General features: G+C 43.1%; 1 protein-coding gene across 1 annotated transcript; it reads left to right on the forward strand.

Moving 5' to 3' along the window:
• Nucleotides 1-19,557: 19,557 nt before the first annotated feature.
• Nucleotides 19,558-22,569, forward strand: LOC147434868 (uncharacterized). Its single transcript, XM_086490042.1, has 3 exons — nt 19,558-20,685; nt 20,986-21,102; nt 21,553-22,569. Exons 1-3 carry the CDS (start codon nt 19,977-19,979, stop codon nt 21,747-21,749), a joined length of 1,023 nt encoding a protein of 340 aa, XP_086346168.1. The 5' UTR covers nt 19,558-19,976; the 3' UTR covers nt 21,750-22,569.
• The last annotated feature ends 1,484 nt before the right edge of the window (nt 22,570-24,053 follow it).

The raw sequence follows: 24,053 nt of genomic DNA on the forward strand, positions 1-24,053 counted from the left end.
ACATCCACCGCTTGCCCTTGAGGATCTCTGAAAGTCCCCTGGTAGATCTTTATTCCCTCTTTCTCCAATACTACTTCCTCCACCCAAGTTTTGGTTGGCTTGAGGGTTTCTGTTGGAATGTCAAAGGGTTCCGCTTCTGCAATAGCATCTTTGATTGTCGGTCTTTTTCTCTTCGTTGTCGATGACTTGGTGGAATCCATGGATCCTGTAACTCCAATTTCAAAAGTTAGTGTCTTTTTAGTACTGAAAGCCCAAGTGAAGCTTTTAACTATCCAAATGACTTGAAAATTAAAACATGAGCTATTCAGGGCCTAAGGATGCAAGGTAGGTGAAAAAATATGCAAAATGGGCTCAAAATCATGCTAGAGACATCATACGCGTATGATGTCTTTTGTGTCAAAATGAATTCATACTGGTTGTGCTTGTAGCTGATAGTGTATACATGATTATCATATGCTTGGATTTGAGTTTGGATCCCATTTGGTCAAGTTTTGGCCAATTTAGTCCAGTTCCGGCTCTTGGCAAAATTTTGAAAGGGAATTGGATTTTATGATCCAAATTGGATAAAACTTGGTGGTTCACTTTCAAATGGCATGTAGATCACTTCTGTTTGGTGGTTGAAGCCCTGAGGTGCCAAAATCACATAGTGAGACATTATACGCGTATGATGTCTTTTAGTGTATTTTTGGACAAATTTCTCTATAAGCTTGGATTTGGCTTTAGATAGGCTTATTCAGTGGATTTATGAAGTTTGGATAGATTTTGGGCTAAAAATGGCTCTGGAGACATCATACGCGTATGATGTCTTTTTCATCAATTTTGCATGGGATTGGTTCTGTGGACTCCCCATGTACTAGTGAAGGACTGTTCCTACTTAAATCTTGGTTTGGACTTGAGTATGTTGGATTTGGGCCAAAAATAGGCTTTAGGTGAAGGATTTTCCCTCAATTGGGCTAATGGGGTGATCCTCTAGACCAAATGGTTCCAAATTTCATATGTAGTATGTATTAGATATATATAATGGATGTATGATGACAAATGAGCAGTTTTGGCTCTGTAAGTGCAAATAGACATCATACGCGTATGATGTCTTTTGTGTCAAAATGGTGCTTTTTGGTTCCAGATAGCTTGTAGATGTGTTTAACAACAATCCTACAAAGTTTCAATGAGTTTGGAGTTATTTTGACAAAATTAGGACCAAAAATCAATTTTATGGCCTACTTTGCGTCTTTTTGGTTTTCCTTGGGTTTTCTAACTCTAATTCTCATGATACTTGGTTCATAGGATGTGATTAACATGTGGAATGAGGCTATGCACTCAAATGTTGAAATGGATGTGAAATTCATGCTGTGAGACATCATACGCGTATGATGTCTTTTCCTGAAATGTTGGTCCTTTTGTGCAAAGAATGCTTTGTGCTAGTGCCCTAAGCCCTGCTAACTAGTTTTCAACTTAAAAAGTTATCAGTTTAGCTAAAAAGCCCCCTTATAGGCATTTCAGTCTCCGAAGTCGTCTTTTTGCCTTGGAGTTGAATTTCTTCAACTTTTCTTCTCGAGAGTTGCATTTCCAGCTCATTGGATATGTTGTGAAGCCATCTATTTGGTTGAACTTGACTTTGGCTCCCCGTTCTCCATCTTTCTCCCTTTGGTTGCCCGAAAGCGTCTTTTTCACCATCGGTAAGTGAATCAGCTTTCTTTTGGGTTTTGCTTGCAAACATAAGTCATCAATAGTTACTTGAAGCTGCTTGTGAAGTTTCATTTCATTCGGTCGTCAATTTCAGCCGTTATGCCAAAATGACGCTTTGTGTGTCTGTCGTCGAATTGGTTGTTTTGACCCACTTTTGGTGGTCCAAACCTGGAGATACTCCATGGTTGCATTGCCCTCGATGTTGTTAAGCTTCCTGAGAAGTTTTGTGTCGTTTCGACAACTTTTTCCTGTTTGCCTCTTGCAGGCTCCGTTGACCTAGGGTTTTTCCAGTCGTTCTTTCTCGAGCTTTGAGTGTTAGAAACCCATCTTCTATACTAGGGTAAACCACCTATAAGTTCTTGCAAGGTTTGGTTAGGCGGTTGTGCCACTACCTAGCATTCTACCTCATTCCCCGTCTGCTCTTGTTTCTTGATTTTGCTCAGTTTTCGCGACAAAAGTTAATGATAAGCATTAAAAGCTTATGGCAAAGAGTCTACCTCTCATGTCTCGTGTCCTCTGAGCTCTCGTAGTAGTAGTAGAAGGCTGTAGAAGGTTGGATGCTCCTGTGTGCTCTTTGCTCTCTCCAAGTGGGTAATAGTGCAAATGAGCCTGTAAGTGAAGTAAAAAATACTTAACTTTGGACTTCCTGGATCACTTGTTACCAAATTTGACATGTGCTCCTATCTCGTCGTGAAATGCACTTTAGGATTTGAAATTTCTCAATTTGGACTCCGTTTGACCTTTTTCTGAGAAATCTGTCCACTTTGCCAAAATTCTGTCATTTCGGGCTTTCCGCAACTTTTCCCGAATTGTACTCAATTTTTACCATGGGTTTCCCTTGTCATTAGGATCATCACCATCTATTCTTTTCTTTTTTTTGATCTCGTTTCACCTACTTTCTTATTTTTCTTTTACTTTTATCAAGAAAATCATAAAAAATAAAGGAAAATAGCAAATTGAAGCCAAAAAATTCCAAACATACACAATAAATAGCTGGTAACCCTGTGTATATGGATATACACTTATTTGTGATTTTTGGACTTGGATTACCACTTTTTTCCACTTTTTAGCTCCAAAAACACTCTTATTTAGTGATATTTACACGTCTAGAGACCCAAATTCATCATTTGATCTCTTCTTGTTGCAAAACAAGGTATATAAGGGCATAAATATTATCAATATCCGCAATCAAACATAAAAATTGCGAAATCATGTAAGACACTGCCCTTGTAATATAATTTTTGTTTTTCTTTGTTTTTGTCGCTTGTAGCTGCTTTGTAGCTCCTATATACCTGTATACCTCCCCCCCTCCTAGTCTGAGTCCTCTTGGACGACTATGAAGTGTCTGTGGGCGAAGCATTGTAGTTGTTTTGGTCATAAGTTCCCAATGCAATTGTAGAGCGATGATACAACAGTCTTTCCAATAAAGCTGCTCTTTGTTTGATTGAAGGATTGGTGGTCGGGTTTTGGGTTGGTTTTGGCACTTCGGTAGTAGAATCAGTAGACATAGCTGCTACTTTTGTATTAGTTCACTGTTACTAGCAAATCAATTGTCTCCGCTTCGCATCAGTCTCTCTCTCTGTCTTTTGTTATTAAGTTAATCATACTTAGTGCTCGTATATTTATTAAAGTCTTCACATGGTATCAGAGCTAATGAAACTTTAATTCCTCGAGCTTATCTTCCTACTTAGTGCCTAATCTCTAAATCATCTTTAAGGGATCCGGAACCTTGTGAGATGACCGAGCTTGCCTCTACATCCGCTACTACAGCTACCTACAAAACCCGCTATGTCATCGACAAGCTCAATGGCACTAATTACCAAGTATGGAAGATTATAATGGAGCTCTATCTCCAACAACTCCAACTTTGGGATATAACATCAGGAGAACAGGTGCAACCTGACCAACCCAAAGAGAAGGCCTCTATGAGCACCATAGATGCCTATAATGCCTGGCAAACCAAAATACCAGTGCAAAGATGGAGTTGATTTTGCATTGCCAAGATCGGCAGGTTCAAATGGTAAGAACCCTTCCTAGTGCTCATGCTATTTGGAAATTCTTTGAGAAAAGCTATGAGCATACTGACCTTGTTTACCAAGTTTCCCTGATCAAGAAACTAGTATACACTACCATGTCAGAAGGTCAGTCATCTTCCAAGTTTTTAGAATCTTGGCAAATCTTGCTTGATGAAGTCCTTATATCTGGACTAACAATCCCAGAGCAGGTGCAATCTATGCTTTTGTTAGCATCTCTCCCGTCATCTTGGAGAGCCTTTATTACTACTCAAGCAACAATCGAAAATCTACAGCTACATAATCTTGTGGCAAAGGTTAAACAGAGAAAACTCTTAGAGAGAAAACCTCTTGCTCTCATAAGCCTATGGCTCTTATCACTACTAGAAAGCATCATAAGCATTTTCAAAGGAAACCATATAATCCTTAGCATCCTCGACAAACTCAACAACAAAGTCAAGGAAAGAAGTCCTACAATAGTCCGCAAAGTCGAAATAACAACAACAAGAATTCGTTGCGAAACATAGTTTCAAAAGCTGCCCAACTGTGTGGTATGATATTCTTCTCCTTGAGAGAAATCCACCATTTGTAGGCCTTGCCTTCCAGAGTTAAACTTGTTTGGAGTGCTTTGACTGCGTCTCGAGTACACCGTAAGGCGTAAATTCCATCCCACTTGTTGAGAAAGATATTCACTGAATTCTTATTGCGATCTCGGTCCTCTCCCTTAAAAGTCGGTGGTTTGGTGTTTTTCAACAACTCATCCACCTCTTTTGCAGTGAGAGTGTCCAAAGCATCGGCAGATGGACCTTTTCCCTGATTAGAAGGGCCTTGCCCCTATGTAGCAACGTGCTCATGCATGTGCATGTCAGCAGGACCCTTGGACTATTGTTGCATTCATTGTATCACTAACGTGGATAATTTAGTGACGTTTTCATTGGAAGATGCAAAATTTCCTTCCATAACTGATATGCATGTGTGAAGTGCACGAAATTCTTGAATATCAAGTAGTCCATAAGTGTCGTCACCCGCCGTAGCATCGCAAACACTCTCCATAAGAGCATCCGATCGCAAGCCATCATGGGCAGGATCCGGCGTATTATGCTCGAAAACAAAAGTCATATTGATATCTGAATCCATGGCGACACAGTGCAGTGGCAGGATTAGCAAGAAAAATACATGATGTCGATAAGATATTTCGTAGGTGTAGGATGTACCGCAACCTGGTAATTATTGATAAAGAATCCCGTAGACACCTGTAATTAGCCTTGCTAATTTCGTTCGTGCTCCAAGCTTGAAGAGACCACAATTTTGTAGGTAGTCCAAGTTGCTTGAAAGCACCCGCCACAAATATTGTTGGTAGTCTGATCTTTAAGAGATAATAAATTTACCCATTGAATAGCACCAAGTCAATTTGACGCAGTCGGCAACAAATTTCAAAGCCCCTATTTGCAGTTCTACACCATCATGTCGTTCATGTCATTACCACCAGCTTACGGTGCCTGGGAAACAATCATGTTCTTTCACGAGCAAAAGGGGGAATCCTTGCTGTGGGTACAACCCCTATGATTTCAAAGAAATCGAGTTTGGCCACCAACCCTAAGGATTGGGCGCCCATGTGTGTGAAAACAATGCCTACAGCGCCATGGCTTGCTTCGTAGTAGTGTCGAGATGCAAGAAGGTGATCAACATTCCGCGCATCCGGCAAGCCCGAGAGCGGGGGGTTTGGTGCAGGTGCGGATCTCGGTCCTCCTCCTCGCAAGCGGGGTTTCCCATCAAAAACTGTCTCGTCAAGGACTGTCAAGGAGAGAGCTCCACAACCTTGCCCTCATGCACATGCAAAAAGTTCTCCATCCCTTTCCCAAAATCAGTTGGCTCTTGACACCAATGTGAGACTAGGGGAACTAGTGCTTTGGAGTCCACCTCCCAACCTCCCACTCTATAGCATGGCTCCTAGCCCTTTGTCCTAGTTGGACTTCCTTTCCACACTACCTAGCCCAACCTTGCCCTTGTCTAGTCCGGCCTTGCCCTTGTCCTGACAACCACCCTCTTCCTATTGGCTGTCCTCTAATCATTAATCCCAAAGGGCCCCTAGAGAGTTCATATTTTTTATAATGGATATCTCTTTAGTTCAACCTAAGGGTTTTGACTTAAAGGTTAAGGAAGCTTTCCCACGGGCATCCGGCCACTTACAAGGGTGTAGACTCAGAGAGGTTGAGAGGGTATTGTCATATTACATCATAATTATAGATCATCATAGGCTGAATTACACGGCTTTCTTTGAAAAATTGAGTGAGTGTTTACAGGGTTTGGTGTGCATACGCCTGTATCCACCAAACAATCATTGGTGACGGAGAGGCCCGATTCCTTGCGCAAGGTAATCTATCTAAAGCTCAGGATGGCATATTGGGCAACCATTTGGGTGTTAAGTATGGAGCCTGATTTAGCCCTTCTAATTTTTTGTGGTAACGAGCACATCTGTAAGGCCCCCATTATGAGGGGAAGCCATCATGCATGAAGGAAAATCATTCGCCCGAAAAATCACATAAAGTCCATGTGTAATTTTCTAGAAGTGCATCATATTTTGATTGCATGAAAGCCATCCAATTTTAAATTTTGTGCTTCATCAAAAGACAGAGGTTCCTCAACATCATGTAAGCTAGACATAGCCAAAGCATAAAATCTGATGGATAAGATGCATGTCACGAACTTGAACGAGTACGACTAGATAAAGGTGCATCCAATTTACTGTCACACAAAGTATGCACCATCCATTTAGCCATACCTCTAGCCTGCTCATTCTCAACCCTTTCATCATCAAGTACATCATGTACATCTGCATCAGTAAAAGGCTGATCTGTAACATTTTCAAAAAGCCCCATAGGTTGTGCATTTGCCTCATTGGAATTCTCATTCGAACTTCCACCATTGAAAAGAGGCAACAAAGTGTCATAAATGTCTTGTGATCTTACATTATTGTCTCTAGTACATGACAGGAGGGGATGAACAAAATATTTCACAAACACTGTAAGGACGTGGGTCCTATGGGCAAGGACACCAGCATGGCCAAACAATGTGTACGCTAGGGGGAGGCTATAAGATAGCACGGTTGGGTGGAGACTAGCACATGCATTACCATTGCCCTTTGAGTGGTATCCGAGCTATTTTTGGAAAAAGGGAAAAGCAGGTTGCATGTGCATGCGACGTGCTTCTTTTCTCCCATGATTCTCAGATAGACACCCTCCACAGTGGGCGACCAAGGCAAACTCGATCGGCAACTCTACAACAATGAGGCTCCGTTGGCTTCGCATGTAGGAAGGCCCTTTAAACCCTTGCATGAAGGAGGGTTGAACCCACCCCATGAGGGTAAGAGGCCAACACTCTACCATCCAAGCTATTGAGCCTTGTTGTGTATCTATATAACTCTATTATGGGAGGCCATATTCAAGCACTCCACGTGGCTGCAAGCGTTATAAGCCCTAAGCATGGATGTCAGCCGTCGCAAGGAGAAACAGATTTCAGTAGGGGAAGGGAGACACCTCGTGTTGGGTCCAAGCTCTTGTCGGTCAGCCCGTGGAAAAAGCCTCTTATGGGCATGCAATAGAGATTCAGTTAGAACTCAAGTTTTGCATAGTTTTTGTAGCTATTTACTTGACAATCAATCAAAGAGTTTTTTTGCAAGTCGAGTCTCTTCTCTCTCTCCTCTTCTCGCTTTCTCTGTTGTAGCACACCATGGCTCCATAGCCATAGTCCAAAGCTCTTAACACTGGTATCAGATCCCTACTCGGCCTCGGCTGTCGACAAAACCCTCGCGGGTATAGCCGCTTACATAGAGGGAACGAAGCACAGTCGACCTGCTTGGAATCGCGCAGAGTATGCATGAACAGCATTGTCTTGGCCTAATCAGCAAATCTCGACACTGTAGCCTCTTCCAACTCGCCCTCTGCAGCCTGTTACGATAGCTTTTTTCATCAGCGCTGCTTGCTGCTACAGAGAATTTTCCATTTCTGGTTCTTTGTTATTTCCTGCTTATGTATTTTGTCCACCTTATTTAAACTCTTTGGATTTAAGTGAGAAGAACCCATTCACACTGTCACACCGGCATCACCTGCCATAGCTAGGCTTCATCAACACATAGTCGTGCCGAGCTTCTAAAGTCATTGTGTGACTCGACCAAGGTTTTGACGACATCTCAAGACTGTAGCTTCTCTTTAAAAGATTCGGTTTTAAGAGAACGGTGCTCGTAAGTGACTTTGAAGGTTTATGCTCAAGCTGAAGCCTTTACAAATGGGCTATTGAATGAAGATCGGTCGCTATCGGTTCGTCTTGGTTATTTTATGCTACGGATCCACTGATATGTTAAAAGGTAATTCGAAATTCCATTAACAAAGACCGACGATCATTCTTTGCAAGCATAACAAACACGACCAAGCTATCCTTTGCATATTGAATATGGCATCAAAAGTCGACAAGTTCAATGGATCCGGCTTCCACACTTGGCAGATCAAAGTTAAAGGCTATTTGATGCGCAAAAACCTATGGAATGTGGTCAAGCCTCTCGCAGCCGATGAATCTGACACATCCACTGCAGTTACAAGGGCATTATTTGCTGAGCTACAAAGGAAAGACGAACAAGCTTTTGGTATCATTCTAACCTCCTTAGAAGACAATTTTATTCATTATTTGGACAATGTTGATTCTTCAAGTGCTGCCTGGATAGAGTTAGAGAAGCTTTTCGGTGCCAAAGCTAAGTATTCAAAAATGAGTTTAAAAATGGAATTATATTCCATCCGCATGCGTGAAAATGAAAATATTGCAGCTTTAGCCAATAGACTGAAGAGTATTAAAACTCAACTTGTTTATGTCGAAGCTCCAGTACCAGAAGAAGATCTCATAGCCATTTTGTTAAAAAGTTTGACTGACAAATTTCATCAGATTGTTACTGTTTTAAAAGAGAAATATCCGCTGCCCTCCTTGGATGGTATCATCAATTCATTGCAGTAAGAAGAACGTAGGGTACCTAGTATCAATTCTACTATTTTTCCCAGTGCATACACAGTCTCGAATGTTGTATCCCCCACCAGTTCTTCTGATACTTCCACTACATATGCAGTCACTAAATGTGCTGCTACAGCAGCTTCATCTCGACCATTCAATGGAACCAGATCTTGTGCCATTTGTGGATGCAACAATCATCAGACAAAAGATTGTTTCAAGAAGAATTCTTGTGTTCACTGTGGTAAAACAAATCATCTATCAAATAGATGCTTTCAAAAGGGTAAAAATCAAATTCATGTGGTTGAGGGAGACACTGAATCTCCAATATATTATGTTGACGAGGAAGCTTTTTAGATCAACTCTTTTCATGTTGTTTAGTCAAAATAAATTGTACGGGCTATAGACACTGCCACACATAAGTGGTAAGACCTCCCAAAACATATGTTCTCAAGTCCTATTTTGTTACCACTTCTCATGAGGTTACTGGGTACACCTTAAACCCAAGGTTTGGTAGTGAACCAAAAACTCCATCTATTGGTAGCTAATTTTTTGACCTACACACTATCTGTTCAAGGGGGGGTTTTATCATAGCACCAGGTTATGGATACACCAGAAATCCTTCGTTGTGATAAAACCTAAAACTCACAGTTGACGAGTACACCAAAAACTCCAGGTATCATGAGTAGCCTGTCCATTTCGGGCTTGAGGGGGGGATTGATGGGTCCAAGCCCTTGTTGGTCAGCCCGTGGGAAAAGCCGCTTATGGGCATGCAGTAGAGATTCAGTTAGAACTCAAGTTTTGCATGGTTTTTGTAGCTATTTACTTGACAATCAATCAAAGAGAATTGTGTGTTTTTTTGCAAGTCGAGTCTCTTCTCTCTCTCCTCTTCTCGCTTTCTCTGTTGTAGAACACCATGGCTCCATAGCCATAGCACAAATCTCTTAACACCTTGCAATCCCCTAAGTGATCGTCCATAGAGCACACTCTATTCAGTGTTTTCAGCTTCTAAGACATGCCGAGCTATTATGACTATCCAGCCTTGGAGATGGTGAAGGCAAAAAACGCCCCCCACACGCAGCCGCACACGACCAGAGAGAGAGGTAGAGGTGTGCGCTCCCATATAGATTTTCTTTTACTCTTAATTTTGTCATTAGACTGTGTGCATTAATGCACACCAGCGTTACATCGATACCAATATGGGCATGATGCTAGGGTACGACCATGCATCCTCTTCTCCGGTTCTATCTACTCATCCAAGTTCTCCACATGGCTCAAATCATGAAAGCACCGAGATACAGGAGCGAGGTCAGTCCGGGATATATGTGAGCACGAGGTCAATCCACGGTGGTGAGCTGGCCACCTCCAGGAGCATGCATGCATGGGAGCAAGAGAGGTTGGCAAATGTATTTGAAGGGGACGAAGGAAGGATTTGAGAATACGCCCATGCGGAGAGCAACCATGCTCTCTCTCTCTCTCTCTCTCTCTCTCTCTCTCTCTCTCTCTCTCTCTCTCTCTCTCTCTCTCTCTCTCTCTCTCTCTCTCTCTCTCTCTCTCTCTCTCTCTCTCTCTATGTGTGTGTGTGTGTGTGTGTGTGTGTGTGTGTGTGTGTGTGTGTGTGTGTGTGTGTGTGTGTGTGTGTGTGTGTGTGTGTGTGTGTGTGTGTGTGTGTGTGTGTGTTGAGTGCGTTACAGTTGAGGTCCATATGTGGTACTTTGCAACATGCTCTTAGACTTGAAACTAATTGGCTGGGCTGGAAGCATACAGGCTGCTCTCAGGAATTGAAAAGTGCAAGATGAGTATTCAATTTGCTCCTTGGATCGAAATGATGAGAAAACCTGCATGTTTTGGTTCTTGCTTCAAGGTATCAGTTCAACACACGACTCTTAATTAGGTTGTAGCCTATGGAACCTACACGAACAAATATAACTCAGAGTATGATTTTTTTGTGCAACCAGCTACCACTAGACGAGTCCGACTCAAAGTGGTAGTCATCCACATGCAAATTTCATGTGAGTTTTCATGAGCTCTACATGTGCTTCAAAAACTAATGGACATGCTCCAACCGGTGTTAGATCTTTTATGTTTCCCTGCTCAAGCAGCCTTCTGATCATATACTATTTGCTCATCTATTTCCATTAGTATGGCCATCACCATCACCTCAATTCACATCCCTCTCTCTCCCTCTCTCTCTCTCTCTCTCTCTCTCTCTCTCTCTCTCTCTCTCCATAAAAGAAAGGAGATCGGCAACTGACGCCAAATTTAAGCTTGCATAGCAGCAGCTTCAGCCAAATCAATTTTACAAAGAATATCATGCGCCACATTGTTTGGTTTCACATTTGATGTTGCTAACTCTTGGCACATTAATAGTGCAAGATTAATAGGCTCGGCTTTGGCTATATATATTCGCCCTGTGTTGAGTACCGCCTTTTGTTGGAAATAAATTAACCTTTATTTTGTAAGGGTGAATTCCCACCAGTAATTATCCCATAGATTTAGCAGTCAATCACCCACCTTTATTTACCTACCACTGATCTACCAATCACCCATAATCTAGGCATTGATTGATCACCCCAACCTATATAAAGGCTACTTAGCTTCTAGCCAGTGTGTTCATCTTTCCATTTGAGCATAGCTACTACTTTTGTATTAGTTCAGTGTTACTAGCAATTCAATTGTCTCCGCTTCGCATCAGTCTCTCTCTCTCCGTTTTTTGTTATTAAGCTAATCATACTTAGTGCTCTTATATTTATTAAAGTCTTCACATGGTATCAGAGCTACTGAAACTTTAATTCCTCAAGCTTATCTTCCTACTTAGTGCCTAATCTCTAAATCGTCTTCAAGGGATCCGGAACCTTGTGAGATGGCCGAGCTTGCCTCTACATCCGCTACTACAGCTACCTACAACGCTCGCTATGTCATCAACAAGCTCAATGGAACTAATTACCAAGTATGGAAGATGAGAATGGAGCTCTATCTCCAACAACTCCAACTTTGGGATATAACATCAGGAGAAGAGGTGAAACCTGACAAACCCAAAGAGAAGGCCTCTATGAGCACCGTAGATGCCTATAATGTCTGGCAAACCAAAAATACTAGTGCAAAGATGGAGTTGATTTTGCATTGCCAAGATCGGCTGGTTCAAATGGTAAGAACCCTTCCTAGTGGTCATGCTATTTGGAACTTTGAGAAAAGCTATGAGCATACTGACCTTGTTTACCGAGTTTCCTTGATCAAGAAACTAGTATACACTACCATGTCAGAAGGTCAGTCATCTTCCAAGTTTTTAGAATCTTGGCAAATCTTGCTGTTGGGGTATAAAGCCCAATGTGGTCGCCCAGGTAAGTGGGCGGGCCGCCAGGTATGTACACATATTCTTTTGTAAAAACCTAATAAGAACTCACTATGCTCTACACATTACAATAGAGCGAGTTCACCATATCGTCGTGCTCTTCTTCTCGCACGCTCTCTCGAGTCGCACTTCCGCTCGTACTCCTTCAACTGGTATCAGAGCTCAGATCGAGGCTCGGGGCAGCACTGCAGGAGGCTAGAGTCACCAACTCAGATTGGAGTGAAATTCGACGGGTGAAGACACGGCCCCAAATCGGCCGTGTCTGAGGTCATTCTGAGGTCATCTCGGCCACCGTTCGTCTTTGACAAAGGTCTACGCAGGCCATTTTCGACTACGTGGTCTCAACGGGTGCTGATCCGACTGCAAATTTGGGGTTTTCGGCCTACGACTGCAGGTGATGAGGATATCGACACTCCCAGAGTGTTGATTTGTGGCTGTCTACACATCGAAGGACGGCTCACAGTTTTTGGAGGCGTGTCACATACGACACGGACGCATCTACACACAGACTGTAGGCGACATCCACTAGTTCATCGGGTAGCTTGTGTTTGCTGCTTGATATTCCAGATTTCATCCTGACATTGCAGGTACTTCCACATGGGATGTATTGTCAGAGATGATGTATGTTTGTTGAGGGTTTGCTGGCTGTGAGTCACGCAGCAAACAACCGCCGCAGCGGTTACAGCATATAGTGGGAAATTTGTGGATGTATGACTTTGTGGGAAGTCTATGTACTGTCAGATTTACTGTAGCCTTTGTTGAGGGTCGAGTGAGGTTTTATTGAGCTGGGGATTCTCGAATGTTGAGATCCTTTCGGTGATACAGGTCTTGGAGCGATCCCTCGAGCACCCTTAGATAGGCAGCTAGGACGTATTGACTGTGAGTTAGAAAGTTGGGATTGCATCTTTGCTTTACTGCCGTTGAGGCATTGTCGCAGTCTATGCTTATAGGACAGTGAGAGACAGTACAGGTGCAGGACAGGTTTACCCGCAGCTTACAGTGTCAAAGAGACAGTGTTTTTTGAGCTGTTTTTTGGTCTGTTTTTAGTACACCAGAGCCATTTTACAAAGGAGACTCTGTCAAAATTTCTACAGAATCTGAAGCTTTCTTGGTTCATTTGACAGGTTGATATTGGTTCAGAGGTCAGTTTACAGGGGAAACTCTGCCGAATTTTTCCCAGAAAAGTAAACTACTTTGAAGCGTAGCTATGGCTGGATCACAGGACACTGCTCTTTACAATATCAAGAAGCTGGATGGAACCAATTTCCCATTGTGGAAGAAGCAGATTTGGGATGTGTTGGTACAAAAGAAGCAGATAAAACCTATAAAGCTCAAGGGGATAAAACCAAAAGATATGGACGAAGATGAATGGAGCGAAATGGATGAATTGGCACTTTCTACCATTATGCTGACTTTGGCAGAAAGCGTTTACTTCAATGTAGCAGACGAGATGTCGGCTTATCAAGCATGGTTAAAGCCGAGTGATCTTTATGAGAAGCAGAGTGCAGCTTCACAGGTATACTGGTTTAAAAAGCTTGTTGACTTGAAGATGAAAGAAGGGACACCTATGTCCAATCATCTGAATGAATTCAACACAATCTATAATCAGTTGTCAGCTCAAGGTGTCAAGTTTGATGAACCTGTTAGAGCTATGTTCCTGTTGATCACATTGCCGGAAAGTTGGGACACTTTTCGCACAGCTTTGAGTAATTCTCCACCTCCAGATGGTTTGAACATAGCAGGTGTAGAAGGAAGTCTGCTTACTGAAGAAACCAATAGAAAGACAATGGACAAAGGCAAAGGAACAGCCTTAGTTGTTAGGGGAAGGACCAAAGAAAAGTACAAAGGTGGAAAGAGGAATCAGTCTCGTAGCAAGTCCCGCAGTGCTAAAGGCAAGAGTGACATAGAATGCTACCATTGTGGCAAGAAGGGTCACATGAAAAGAGACTGCAGAGAATGGAAAGCAGAAAAAGGCAAAGAGAAAGTTGAAGACCATGGTGAGAAGAACACGTCCTCAGTGAAGATTCAAGAAATAAATGTGACAAACACTGTTGCAGAGGATGACAGTCTAGTGTCAGGAGACATCAGCTACTTCTTGAAGAATACAATGGACTCAGCTCTTCTTACAGCATCTGATGGAAATGCACTGAGTGACTGGATTATAGACTCAGGGGCATCACTTCATGTGTCTCCAAACAAGGAGTGGTTTACCTCTTATGTGCCCACTAAAGATCATGTTCGGCTAGGCAATGGGCAGACATGTGAGATCTTAGGTGTTGGAGATGTTCAATTGAAGTTTCAGAATGGCTCTTCTTTCACGCTGAAGAATGTGAGACATGTTCCCGCAATTACAAAGAGCTTGATCAGCAAAGGTTTACTTGATGATGCTGGCTACGTCACCATTTTTGGACAGAACATGTGGAAGATATCCAAGGGTTCTATGACAGTAGCACATGGAGTAAAGTCTGGAGGACTTTACATGATTTATGTATCAAATGTCTCTAAAAATGTAATCAATGTAACCGAGCAGCCGAACGTTTCTTTGTGAAATAGCCGGTTAGGACATATGTCCAAGAAGGGAATGGAAATCTTGTCTCGTTCTGGTTATTTGCCTGGCTTTTCATTTAATGATTTTGAATTCTGTGAACATTGTCTGTATGGTAAGCAAACACAACAGCCACATAAGCATAGAAGCAGTAGAAGAGATACACAGTTGACACTTGTTCATAGTGATTTGTGTGGACCTATGCCTAACCTATCTCTAGGGGGAGCTTCTTACTTTATGACATTTATAGATGATTACTCGAGGAAAGTATGGGTTTACTTTCTCAAGCACAAGGATGAAGCGTTTAGTGTTTTCAAAACGTTTGTGACACTTGTGGAGAATCAGAGTGGCAAGAAGCTTAAATGCTTACGCACTGACAATGGTGGAGAGTATGTTTCAAAGGCCTTTCAGGACTTTTGTGAGTCAAAAGGTATAAAACGTGAACTTACTGCTCCTTACAATCCTCCTCAAAATGGTGTTGCTGAGAGGATGAATAGGACCATACAAGAGAAGGTCAGAAGTATGTTGTTGTCTAATGCACAGCTGCCAAATGGGTTTTGGGCTAAAGCTGTATCAACAGCTGTTCATCTTGTAAATAGATCTCCTAGCAAGGTTTTGCAGAAGGATTCAGTGCCAGAGATGGTATGGTCAGGCAAAATGCCCTCATACAAGCATCTCAAAGTCTTTGGCTGTGAGGCATATACTCACGTTCCAAAGGAATTTAGGAACAAACTTGAGCCAAAGAGTAGAAAGTGCATCTTTCTAGGCTAGGGTAATTCTGGTGAGATGGGGTACAGACTTTGGGATCCCGAATCCAGAAAGGTTGTCCGCATCAATGATGTTCACTTTAATGAATCCAAATATCATTCTAAACCAGAGAGGGTTGAGGAGATTAGAAGAGTTGTCTTCCAAGAAGATGGACCTGCACGTGCAAGACAAAATGTCAGGGCTCAAGAGGAGCAAGGACAGGATAGAGTGGAACCACAGGTTGTGGATGAGCCTGAGCCACGTATTGTGCGTAGATCTGGACGTGTCACGCGACCTCCTGATACGTTTGTTCCATCTATGAACTATGTCATGTTGACTGATTACAATGAGCCTTCATGTTACAAGGAAGCAGTGCAAATGAAGGACTCCGAGAATTGGCAATTGGCCATGCAGTCAGAGATGACAGATCTGCATAAAAACAAGACATGGAAGCTACTTAAATTACCATAGGGCAAAAAGGCTCTACCTTGTAAATGGGTTTACAGGTATAAGATCACCACTCATGATAGTCAGCCAAAGTACAAAGCAAGGCTTGTTTCAAAGGGCTTTAAGCAAGAACAAGGCATTGACTTTGATGAAGTCTTCTCTCTGGTGGTCAAGATGACTACATTGAGATGCTTTCTTGCATTGGTTGCCATATTAGATTTGGTGTTGCACCAAATGGATGTCAAGACAGCGTTCTTGCATGGTGATTTAGATGTGGAAATTTACATGCAGCAGCCAGAAGGGTTTGTTGAGAAAGGCAAGGAAGATTGGGTATGCCAGTTGTTAAAGAGTCTTTATGGCTTAAAACAATCACCGAGGGCATGGTACCATAAATTCCACAAGTTTATGCTTTCTCAAGGCTACAAACATAGTGAGTTCGATCACTGTCTATATACAAAGAAGGCTAAGGATGGCAGTTGGCTGATCCTTATTTTGTATGTGGATGACATGTTGATTGCTGGCAAGCACTTGGAAGAAATTTCAGCTTTGAAGTCAAAGATGGAAAAATCGTTTGATATGAAAGACATGGGTGAGGCAAGTCATATACTTGGTATGCGCATTGAGAGAGACAGATCAAAGAAGTTGATTTGGTTATCTCAAACAGAGTATATTGACAAGGTTTTGCAACGTTTCAATATGGAGAAGGGAAAGGCATTGAGTGTTCCATTGCCACCATATGTGAAACTTAGCAAACAAGATTGTCCTGTGTCTGAGGAAGAACAGGCTGAAATGGATAAGATTCCATATGCGTCTGCAGTGGGTAGTTTGATGTATGCAATGATTGCTACTCGCCCAGACATTGCATGTGCAGTGGGAGTAGTAAGTCGATACATGTCAAACCCAGGCAAGAAACATTGGGAGGCAGTGAAAGGAATATTGAGATACCTGAAAGCTACAAAGAGTATGCGTATATGCTATGGGAGTCAGGAGCTAAGTGTAAAGGGTTTTACAGACTCAGATTATGCAGGTGACTTAGACAACCGAAGGTCTACGTCAGGGTATGTCTTTACATTGGTTGGTGGAGCAGTATCATGGCGTTCTAGATTACAAGATTGTGTTACTCAGTCTACTACAGAGGCTGAATATGTTGCAGCATCAGAGGCATGCAAAGAATCAATTTGGCTTAATCGACTAGTAACAGATTTGGGAATCAAAGAAGAGATGCATGTGTTATATTGTGATAGTCAAAGTGCTATACAATTGGCTCGCAATCCAGTTTATCACTCAAAGACAAAGCATGTGGATGTGAAGTATCATTTCATCAGGGAAATGCTCGAGGATAAGCAAATTCAGCTTGTCTAAGTTCACACCATAGAAAATCCTGCTGATCTACTTACAAAAGGACTTCCCTCAGAGAGCTTTGCGCATTTTCGCAAGCAGTTAGGTGTAGGGTAGTACATCACTTCTCTGCATCTCTTGTATATTAGCTTGTATAGTAGCTTCTCTCACACTTAAAGTACCACATTGGACTTTAAGTGGGAGGTTGTTGGGGTATAAATCCCAATGTGGTCGCCCAGGTAGGTAGGCGGGCCGCCAGGTATGTACACATATTCTTTTGTAAAAACCTAATAAGAACTCACTATGCTCTACACATTACAGTAGAGCGAGTTCACCATATCGTCGTGCTCTTCTTCTCGCACTCTCTCTCGAGTCACACTTCCGCTCGTACTCCTTCACTTGCTCTTATCACTACTGGAAAGCATCATAAGAATTTTTAAAGGAAACCATATAATCCTCAGCATCCTCGACAACCTCAACAACAAAGTCAAGGAAAGAATTCCTACAATAGTCCGCAAAGTCGAAATAACAACAACAAGCACAAGAAGTGTTCCAACTGCCATTGCCTCAGGCATGAGGCAAAGGACTGTCAACAACCCAAGCATCAAGGTAATGGCTATCAACGGCCCCCTGTTATCTCTCATGGCTACATACCTCATCACCCATCTTATTATCAAGGGTGGTCCAGGCCCTCATTTCCCTCCACATCTTTCCCCGGTCAAGCCCAATATGTTGAAATCTCTACATATGATAGTACCCCTCATTACCCTATGCAGCTATATGTTACTATCTCTTCTGCACCTAACGACCTATGGCTACTAGATACTGGAGCTACACATCACATGACCCATCAATTTTCTTGGTTATCAAATCTCACATATCTTGATCATCCACTTGAAGTTTGCCTCGGAGATGATAGCATTCAATATGCCAAAGCTTATGGAGATGTTCTCATTGATCTTCCCAATGGTCTCCAGACAACCATCTCAAAGGTATACTATGCTCCTGGACTCAAGAAAAATCTAATTTCTGTCAGTGAGCTCACCTCTACAGGTATCAAAGTTGAATTCAACGAAGGATGTTGTTAATATCCTCTACTGTTAATATCCCCTTACAAGAAAACACTCTCAAATGGCACTATAGACTGGGGCATATTTCTCACCGTGTTTTACATGAGCTCACACACCGCCACCTTGCTTTAGGTCTCCCTACACAAATCACTCCCATTTCACTCTCTAAAGGCTGCATTCTTGCCAAAGCTCACCACACACCCTTTCCAAACTCCACTTCACAAGCTTCCGCCCTGCTTGATCTCCTTCATTCTGATGTCTGTGGCCCATTGCTTGTCTTATCCATTACTGGCAACAAATACATGCTGGTCTTTATTGACGATTACTCCAAATACACAACAACATACTATATGGCAGAAAAATCTGTAACTATCACTCATTTTCGGCATTTCAAGGCTCTAGTCGACAATCACATCAATCGCACCATCAAGGTTCTTCGTACAGACAATGGCGGAGAATACACTTCTCATGAATTTCAACAACTATGCAATGAAGCCGGTATCTGCCATGAATTTACTATCCCAGATCATCCACAACAAAATGGTCATGCCGAACGCAAAAACCGCACACTATTTGATGTTGCACGAGCCATGCTACTTCAAGCAAATCTGGGAGATTCTTATTGGGAAGAAGCAACTACTACAGCTTGCTATTTACAAAACCGCATCCCTTCTTCATGGAATCCCGCCACCACACCTTATACCCTCTGGCATGGCCACCCTCCAAACCTCGCTCACCTGCGTATCTTCGGCTCCCCGGCATACCCTCTTGACACACATCCTGTTTCAAAGTTATCTCCCCGTGCCCATCGTGCCTTATTTGTAGGCTATGGAGACCGTTTTGACGTCAAAGCATACCGCTTTCACTTACCGGAGCACCACCGCTTCATATTTTCACGCTCCGTCATCTTCGAAGAAGGCGTGCTTCTCGGCCAACCGCCTGAGCCTCCGCCTCGCCTCATATCCTCGCCATCGCTCGTACCCCTCGTCCCCAATCCACATGATGTACCCAATCATAATACCCTTTCTTTTTCTGCAAGTGAACCTCCTCCAACCCAAACCTTTTTAAACTTTTCAAGGCCATCCCTACCCTTATTAAACTTGCATCGTCCACCACCCCACCCTCTCAGAAATCTGCCGCCCGCCTCGCGCGCACACCTGCAGGCAACTGGACCAACTCCCTCGCCGCCTATTGAACCTACCCTCGCCCCCGAATTCTCCTGCCCCATTTGGGCTCCCACCACCACTGCGTTTTTTGCATCTCCTGGTGCTACTCACCTACTTCCCATGGCTGCTCAAATAGCCCCCATCAGCGCTGCCTTGCCGCCACCTCCACGGTCTGACAACGCCTCATTCAGCGCTACCTTACCTAGTACAACCTGTGTCGGCCACCCTTCATCAAAACCTCCCTTCTCGGCACCCTCTCAGACCCACCCTTAGTCAAGGCAATCAACAACTGGCTCCCCTTCTCCTATAAATCGTCCTTTTGCGCCCTCTCACAGCGCTCTTCAATCTCCTCGTTGCAGCTCATTACCTGCGCAACCCTGCCATATCTTGCCACCTCGTCCTTGCAGCTCTTTTTATGAGCACGAATGCAACCCTCAACTCACTTGCCCCTGTTTACACACACATTCTGAGCCCGGCTGCACTCCCACTGCTCCTCTGGTGCAAACAGAGCCTCCCTCAGCACACAATTCTGCCACCCCTTTTGTACCTCATAAACCTTCAATTATAAACCCACAAATTTTTCTACAGAGCCCTTTCACGCCCCACTCAAACCCATTAACCATGCCTCGGCCCCACTCACCAACAGTGTCTTACCCATGGCATTTGCATACAGCCCCACCTCTTGAGCCCGCCATGTCAACCTCCTCACGCCTCTCTTTACTCTCAAAATATGCATGTGCCTCTCCCTCATCTTTGAACTCCCACGACACACCCCTCAACTATGGCATTCCCTCCGACATTGATGAGGTCCAATCACAATCTTCTCAATCGGCCACCTCTCCCGGCACAATGTCTTCAACAGACTCTTCTCCAGGAGCTCCACATCTTGATAGCTCGGCCACGAGCCGCAATGTTTGCACCCGCTCCCTCGCTGACATCTATGCTGCCACCAGTTTTTCCGCAGTCATGGAAGAAGAATACTCAGCAAACCCACTCACAGAACCGCTTGAAGATGCATTACCACTCTCGATCGAAGACGCTCTCTCTTCCTCTGAGGGTCCATTATGGCATGCGGCCATCTTAGAAGAGCTTTACGCCCTCAATATGGCGGACACTTGGGAGATAGCTCCCCCGCCACACTTCAATATTGTCAGCTACAAATGGTTATTCAAGAAAAAGTACAACCCTGCTAGGTGCGTTTACCGCTACAAAGCGCGTCTCGTTGCTCGTGGCTTCACTCAACGACACGGCATCGATTATTTCGATACCTATTCGCCAGTCTTAGCCATGGTGTCTTTCTGTCTACTTGTGGCCATAGCCACAAAATTTGGTTTGCCTCTTCACCATCTTGACGTTATTACAACTTTTTTGCATGGATTTTTATTTGAAGCTGTCTACATGAAGCAACCACCCCATTTTGCTAACTCGGACTACCCACATTATGTTTTTAAATTAAAGCGTCCAATTTATGACTTAAAGCAGTCTTCTCGCCAGTGGTACACCCGCATACATGAATACCTTATAACTTGTGGCTAGCAACGTCTCTCCGTCGATTACAACATCTATCTTTGGCAGTGTAATGAAGGTCTTGCTCTACTTGGTTTATTTGTTGATGATATTCCTTTTATAGGTACAAATGATCTTATGGTTCTTCGGGCAATTGATTGCCTACAACAAGAATTCCCCATCACCGACAAAGGCTCTATGGAGTATTTTTTGGGCATTGAAGTCATCAGGAACCCCGCAGGTAAATGGATAAAACTCTCTCAACTAAAATATATTGAGGAATTATTACAATACTATGGTTTGAGCTCACGCTCTCCTGAAGCTGCTCCTCTCCCACTCAAGCATAACCTAGCTCCAGAATATCATGCTTATACACAAGCTGACTCATCTTTTTTTCCCTCTTTTCACTTCCCACGCTTCTGCGGGCAACTACGCTACTTAATCTCATGCACTCGCTTTGATCTCTGCTACACAGGGCACATTCTATCTCGCTCTATGGCTAAACCTTGCAAAGCCCATAAGCAAGCTGCTAAGCGCACTCTCCGCTACTTAAACACCACTAAGCACTATGCCATCACATACTGTTTTGATCCTACTACGTAGCTCTCTATCTCTGGCTATGTGGATGCCAATTGGGCTGGTGATGATCCACGTTGTTTCTCTAATGGGGGGTATATATTTCTATTTGCAGGAGGCCCCATTTCATGGCAAACAAAGCGTCAGGCTTCTATGCTTCTTCATCCACCAAGGCAGAATATGTGTCCGCTGCTCTTGCTGCTCGTGAAGCACGTTGGCTCTCCAAACTCCTTCAAGAATTTAGTTTGCCCTATGCTATCTTTGACAAGCCTCTCATACTCTACTGCGACAATCAATCAACAATCGCATTAACCACATTGCCTGGTTTTTCCTCGAAGCTCAAGCATGTTCGCATTAGCTTTCACTTTCTGAAGGAGCTCGTGACTAACGGTTTTTTGCGCCTACACTATGTGCCGACAACTCAAAATTGGGCCGATTTCTTCACAAAGTCAGTAACTGCAAAGCAAACTGCTTCCTGCCACGGATTATCCCTTACACCCCATGAGCGAACTTCCTCTTGAAGGGGGGAGTTTCAAGTTCTGAAATAGGAAATTCACCCTTAAGGGAGGATGTTAGAAATAAATTAACCTTTATTTTGTAAGGGTGAATTCCCACCAGCAATTATCCCATAGATTTAGCAATCAATCACCCACCTTTATTCACCTACCACAGATCTACCAATCATAATCTAGGCATTGATTGATCACCCCAACCTATATAAAGGCTACTCAGCTTCTAGCCAGTGTGTTCATCTTTCCATTTGAGCATAGCTGCTACTTTTGTATTAGTTTAGTGTTACTAGCAATTCAATTGTCTCCGCTTCGCATCAGTCTCTCTCTCTATCTTTTGTTATTAAGTTAATCATACTTAGTGCTCGTATATTTATTAAAGTCTTCAGACCTTTGCCATTGATCACCTACGCCATTTGAGCACCACGTACTTGCTTGTGGCTGCAATCACAGGCAAGGTTGCATGTCTTGCTACCCACTGCTCAATATCCCCCTGCATATCTATCACGTAGCACCCCCGTGATAGCTTGTTCTTCCTTTTCGGCTCGCCATCCTCGAGCAGCCTTGCCTTGCACTCATGCTTCTGCCTCTAACTCTTGCCCACACCCTGGCGGCCAGGCCACTGCCACATCAGCGGCCAAGCCACTACCACATCAGCAAGCACAATAAAAAACTTGATCATGTAATAATTTTAAAGAGGGAAAATTACCAAAATACCCCTGTAATTGGTGGAAATTCCCAAAATACCCCTCAAAATTTTAAAAAATCCAAAAATACCCCCATGTTTTGTCCAAATTCCCAAAATTCCTCCATATTTTTTCCAAATTTCCCAAAATACCCCCGGTTGTAATTTTTTGGAGCTCTTCATAAGAAGATTGATTGTCTATCATTCTAAGACGCTAAAACTAGAATTTGAGCTGGTCATGTAGGCTTTAGAGATGAATTGCTTCATTATTATTAAATAAAATTGCCCTTTTTTGTCAACTAATTCATGAGAAATTATGTGTTGAGCAATTAAAAATGTATCTCTATTGTCAACAGGAACAAACTTTGAAAAATCTAGAGCAATCCATCCAAAAAGGACACAAGCATATTTTAAGATTTTTTGAAAATTGAGTGGTATTTTGAGAATTTCCACAAATTGTAGGGGTATTTTGGTAATTTTCCTTTTTAAAAAATAGTCCACACCGCTAGAATTTAGTATTCTCATGTTATGCCATTGAGCAAGACCCGTCGAATCTATTTGATGTGGGTTGCATCTTGTCACGCGGAGAATGAGTCCCACTCACTTGGTCGTGCGCATGGTTAGCATTAGTATTCCTCTCTTGCTATCCCATCTCACTTGCACGATCTCCTAACCAAGTTGCGACATCTCCACAAGCTCGGGTTTCCTCTATCGCTCGCTCGCTTGCATTTCTTTCTCTCGCCTCCTCTAACTCACCTAGGCTTCCGTCATGGACAAGTCCACCTTGGGCATGGACCCCATGGCTCTCTAGCATTGTTCGCTGAAAACATGTAAACAGTCACAATGCACTTGCAAAGTTCTGGCAAAAGTCACAATGCACTTGCAAAGCTTTGGCAAAAAAACCTATAATTTTCAATAGCCCAAGTTTTTCTATTTGTTTAGAAAAATATTCTTTTGAAACACTGCTCTCAAGCTTGGTATGTATATCTCAAATTTGGACTGCTCTATCTCATGTGCACTCCCATGAGCAACGCCTGAACTTGCAACCGAATGAGGACCCTGGTCCATCACCCTCAAGCTTGGTCTCCCTTTCCCACTTCCTCTCACCTACCTTTAAATATGCACGTACAAATCTATTGATCCTGTAATGGAGAGCAATTTTTAGGCTCTCCACATGGCTCAAAACAAGAGTGCAAAAAGATAGGAGCGGGGTTAGTTCCAAGAACATGATTGCCCTAGGGGTAGCAACCATCACATGGCATGGGAGTGGGGTTAGTCCGGGGTTGTGAGATGGCCATTTGCTAGAGCATGGGAGCCGGAGAAGTCAAGAGCGGAACTAAAGTGGCCGAAGGAGGGAGTTGAACCATCTCTTTTTTTAATTGTTTCAAGAAGTGATTGCAAGCTTTGCACAATTTTATTCCT

This window comes from Adiantum capillus-veneris, chromosome 19 (genome assembly GCF_014529385.1).
Source record: "Adiantum capillus-veneris isolate H3 chromosome 19, ASM1452938v2, whole genome shotgun sequence".
NCBI lineage: Eukaryota > Viridiplantae > Streptophyta > Polypodiopsida > Polypodiales > Pteridaceae > Adiantum > Adiantum capillus-veneris.

What these genes read in the sequence shown, in the direction of transcription:
- LOC147434868 (XM_086490042.1), top strand. Translation starts at nt 19,977, where the DNA reads ATGCCTCGGCCCCACTCACCAACAGTGTCTTACCCATGGCATTTGCAT. An exon ending in GGCCATAGCCACAAAATTTG is followed by an intron (nt 20,686 to 20,985) that starts GTTTGCCTCTTC and finishes TTCCTTTTATAG; the next exon opens with GTACAAATGATCTTATGGTT. An exon ending in AGTCATCAGGAACCCCGCAG is followed by an intron (nt 21,103 to 21,552) that starts GTAAATGGATAA and finishes TTCTATTTGCAG; the next exon opens with GAGGCCCCATTTCATGGCAA.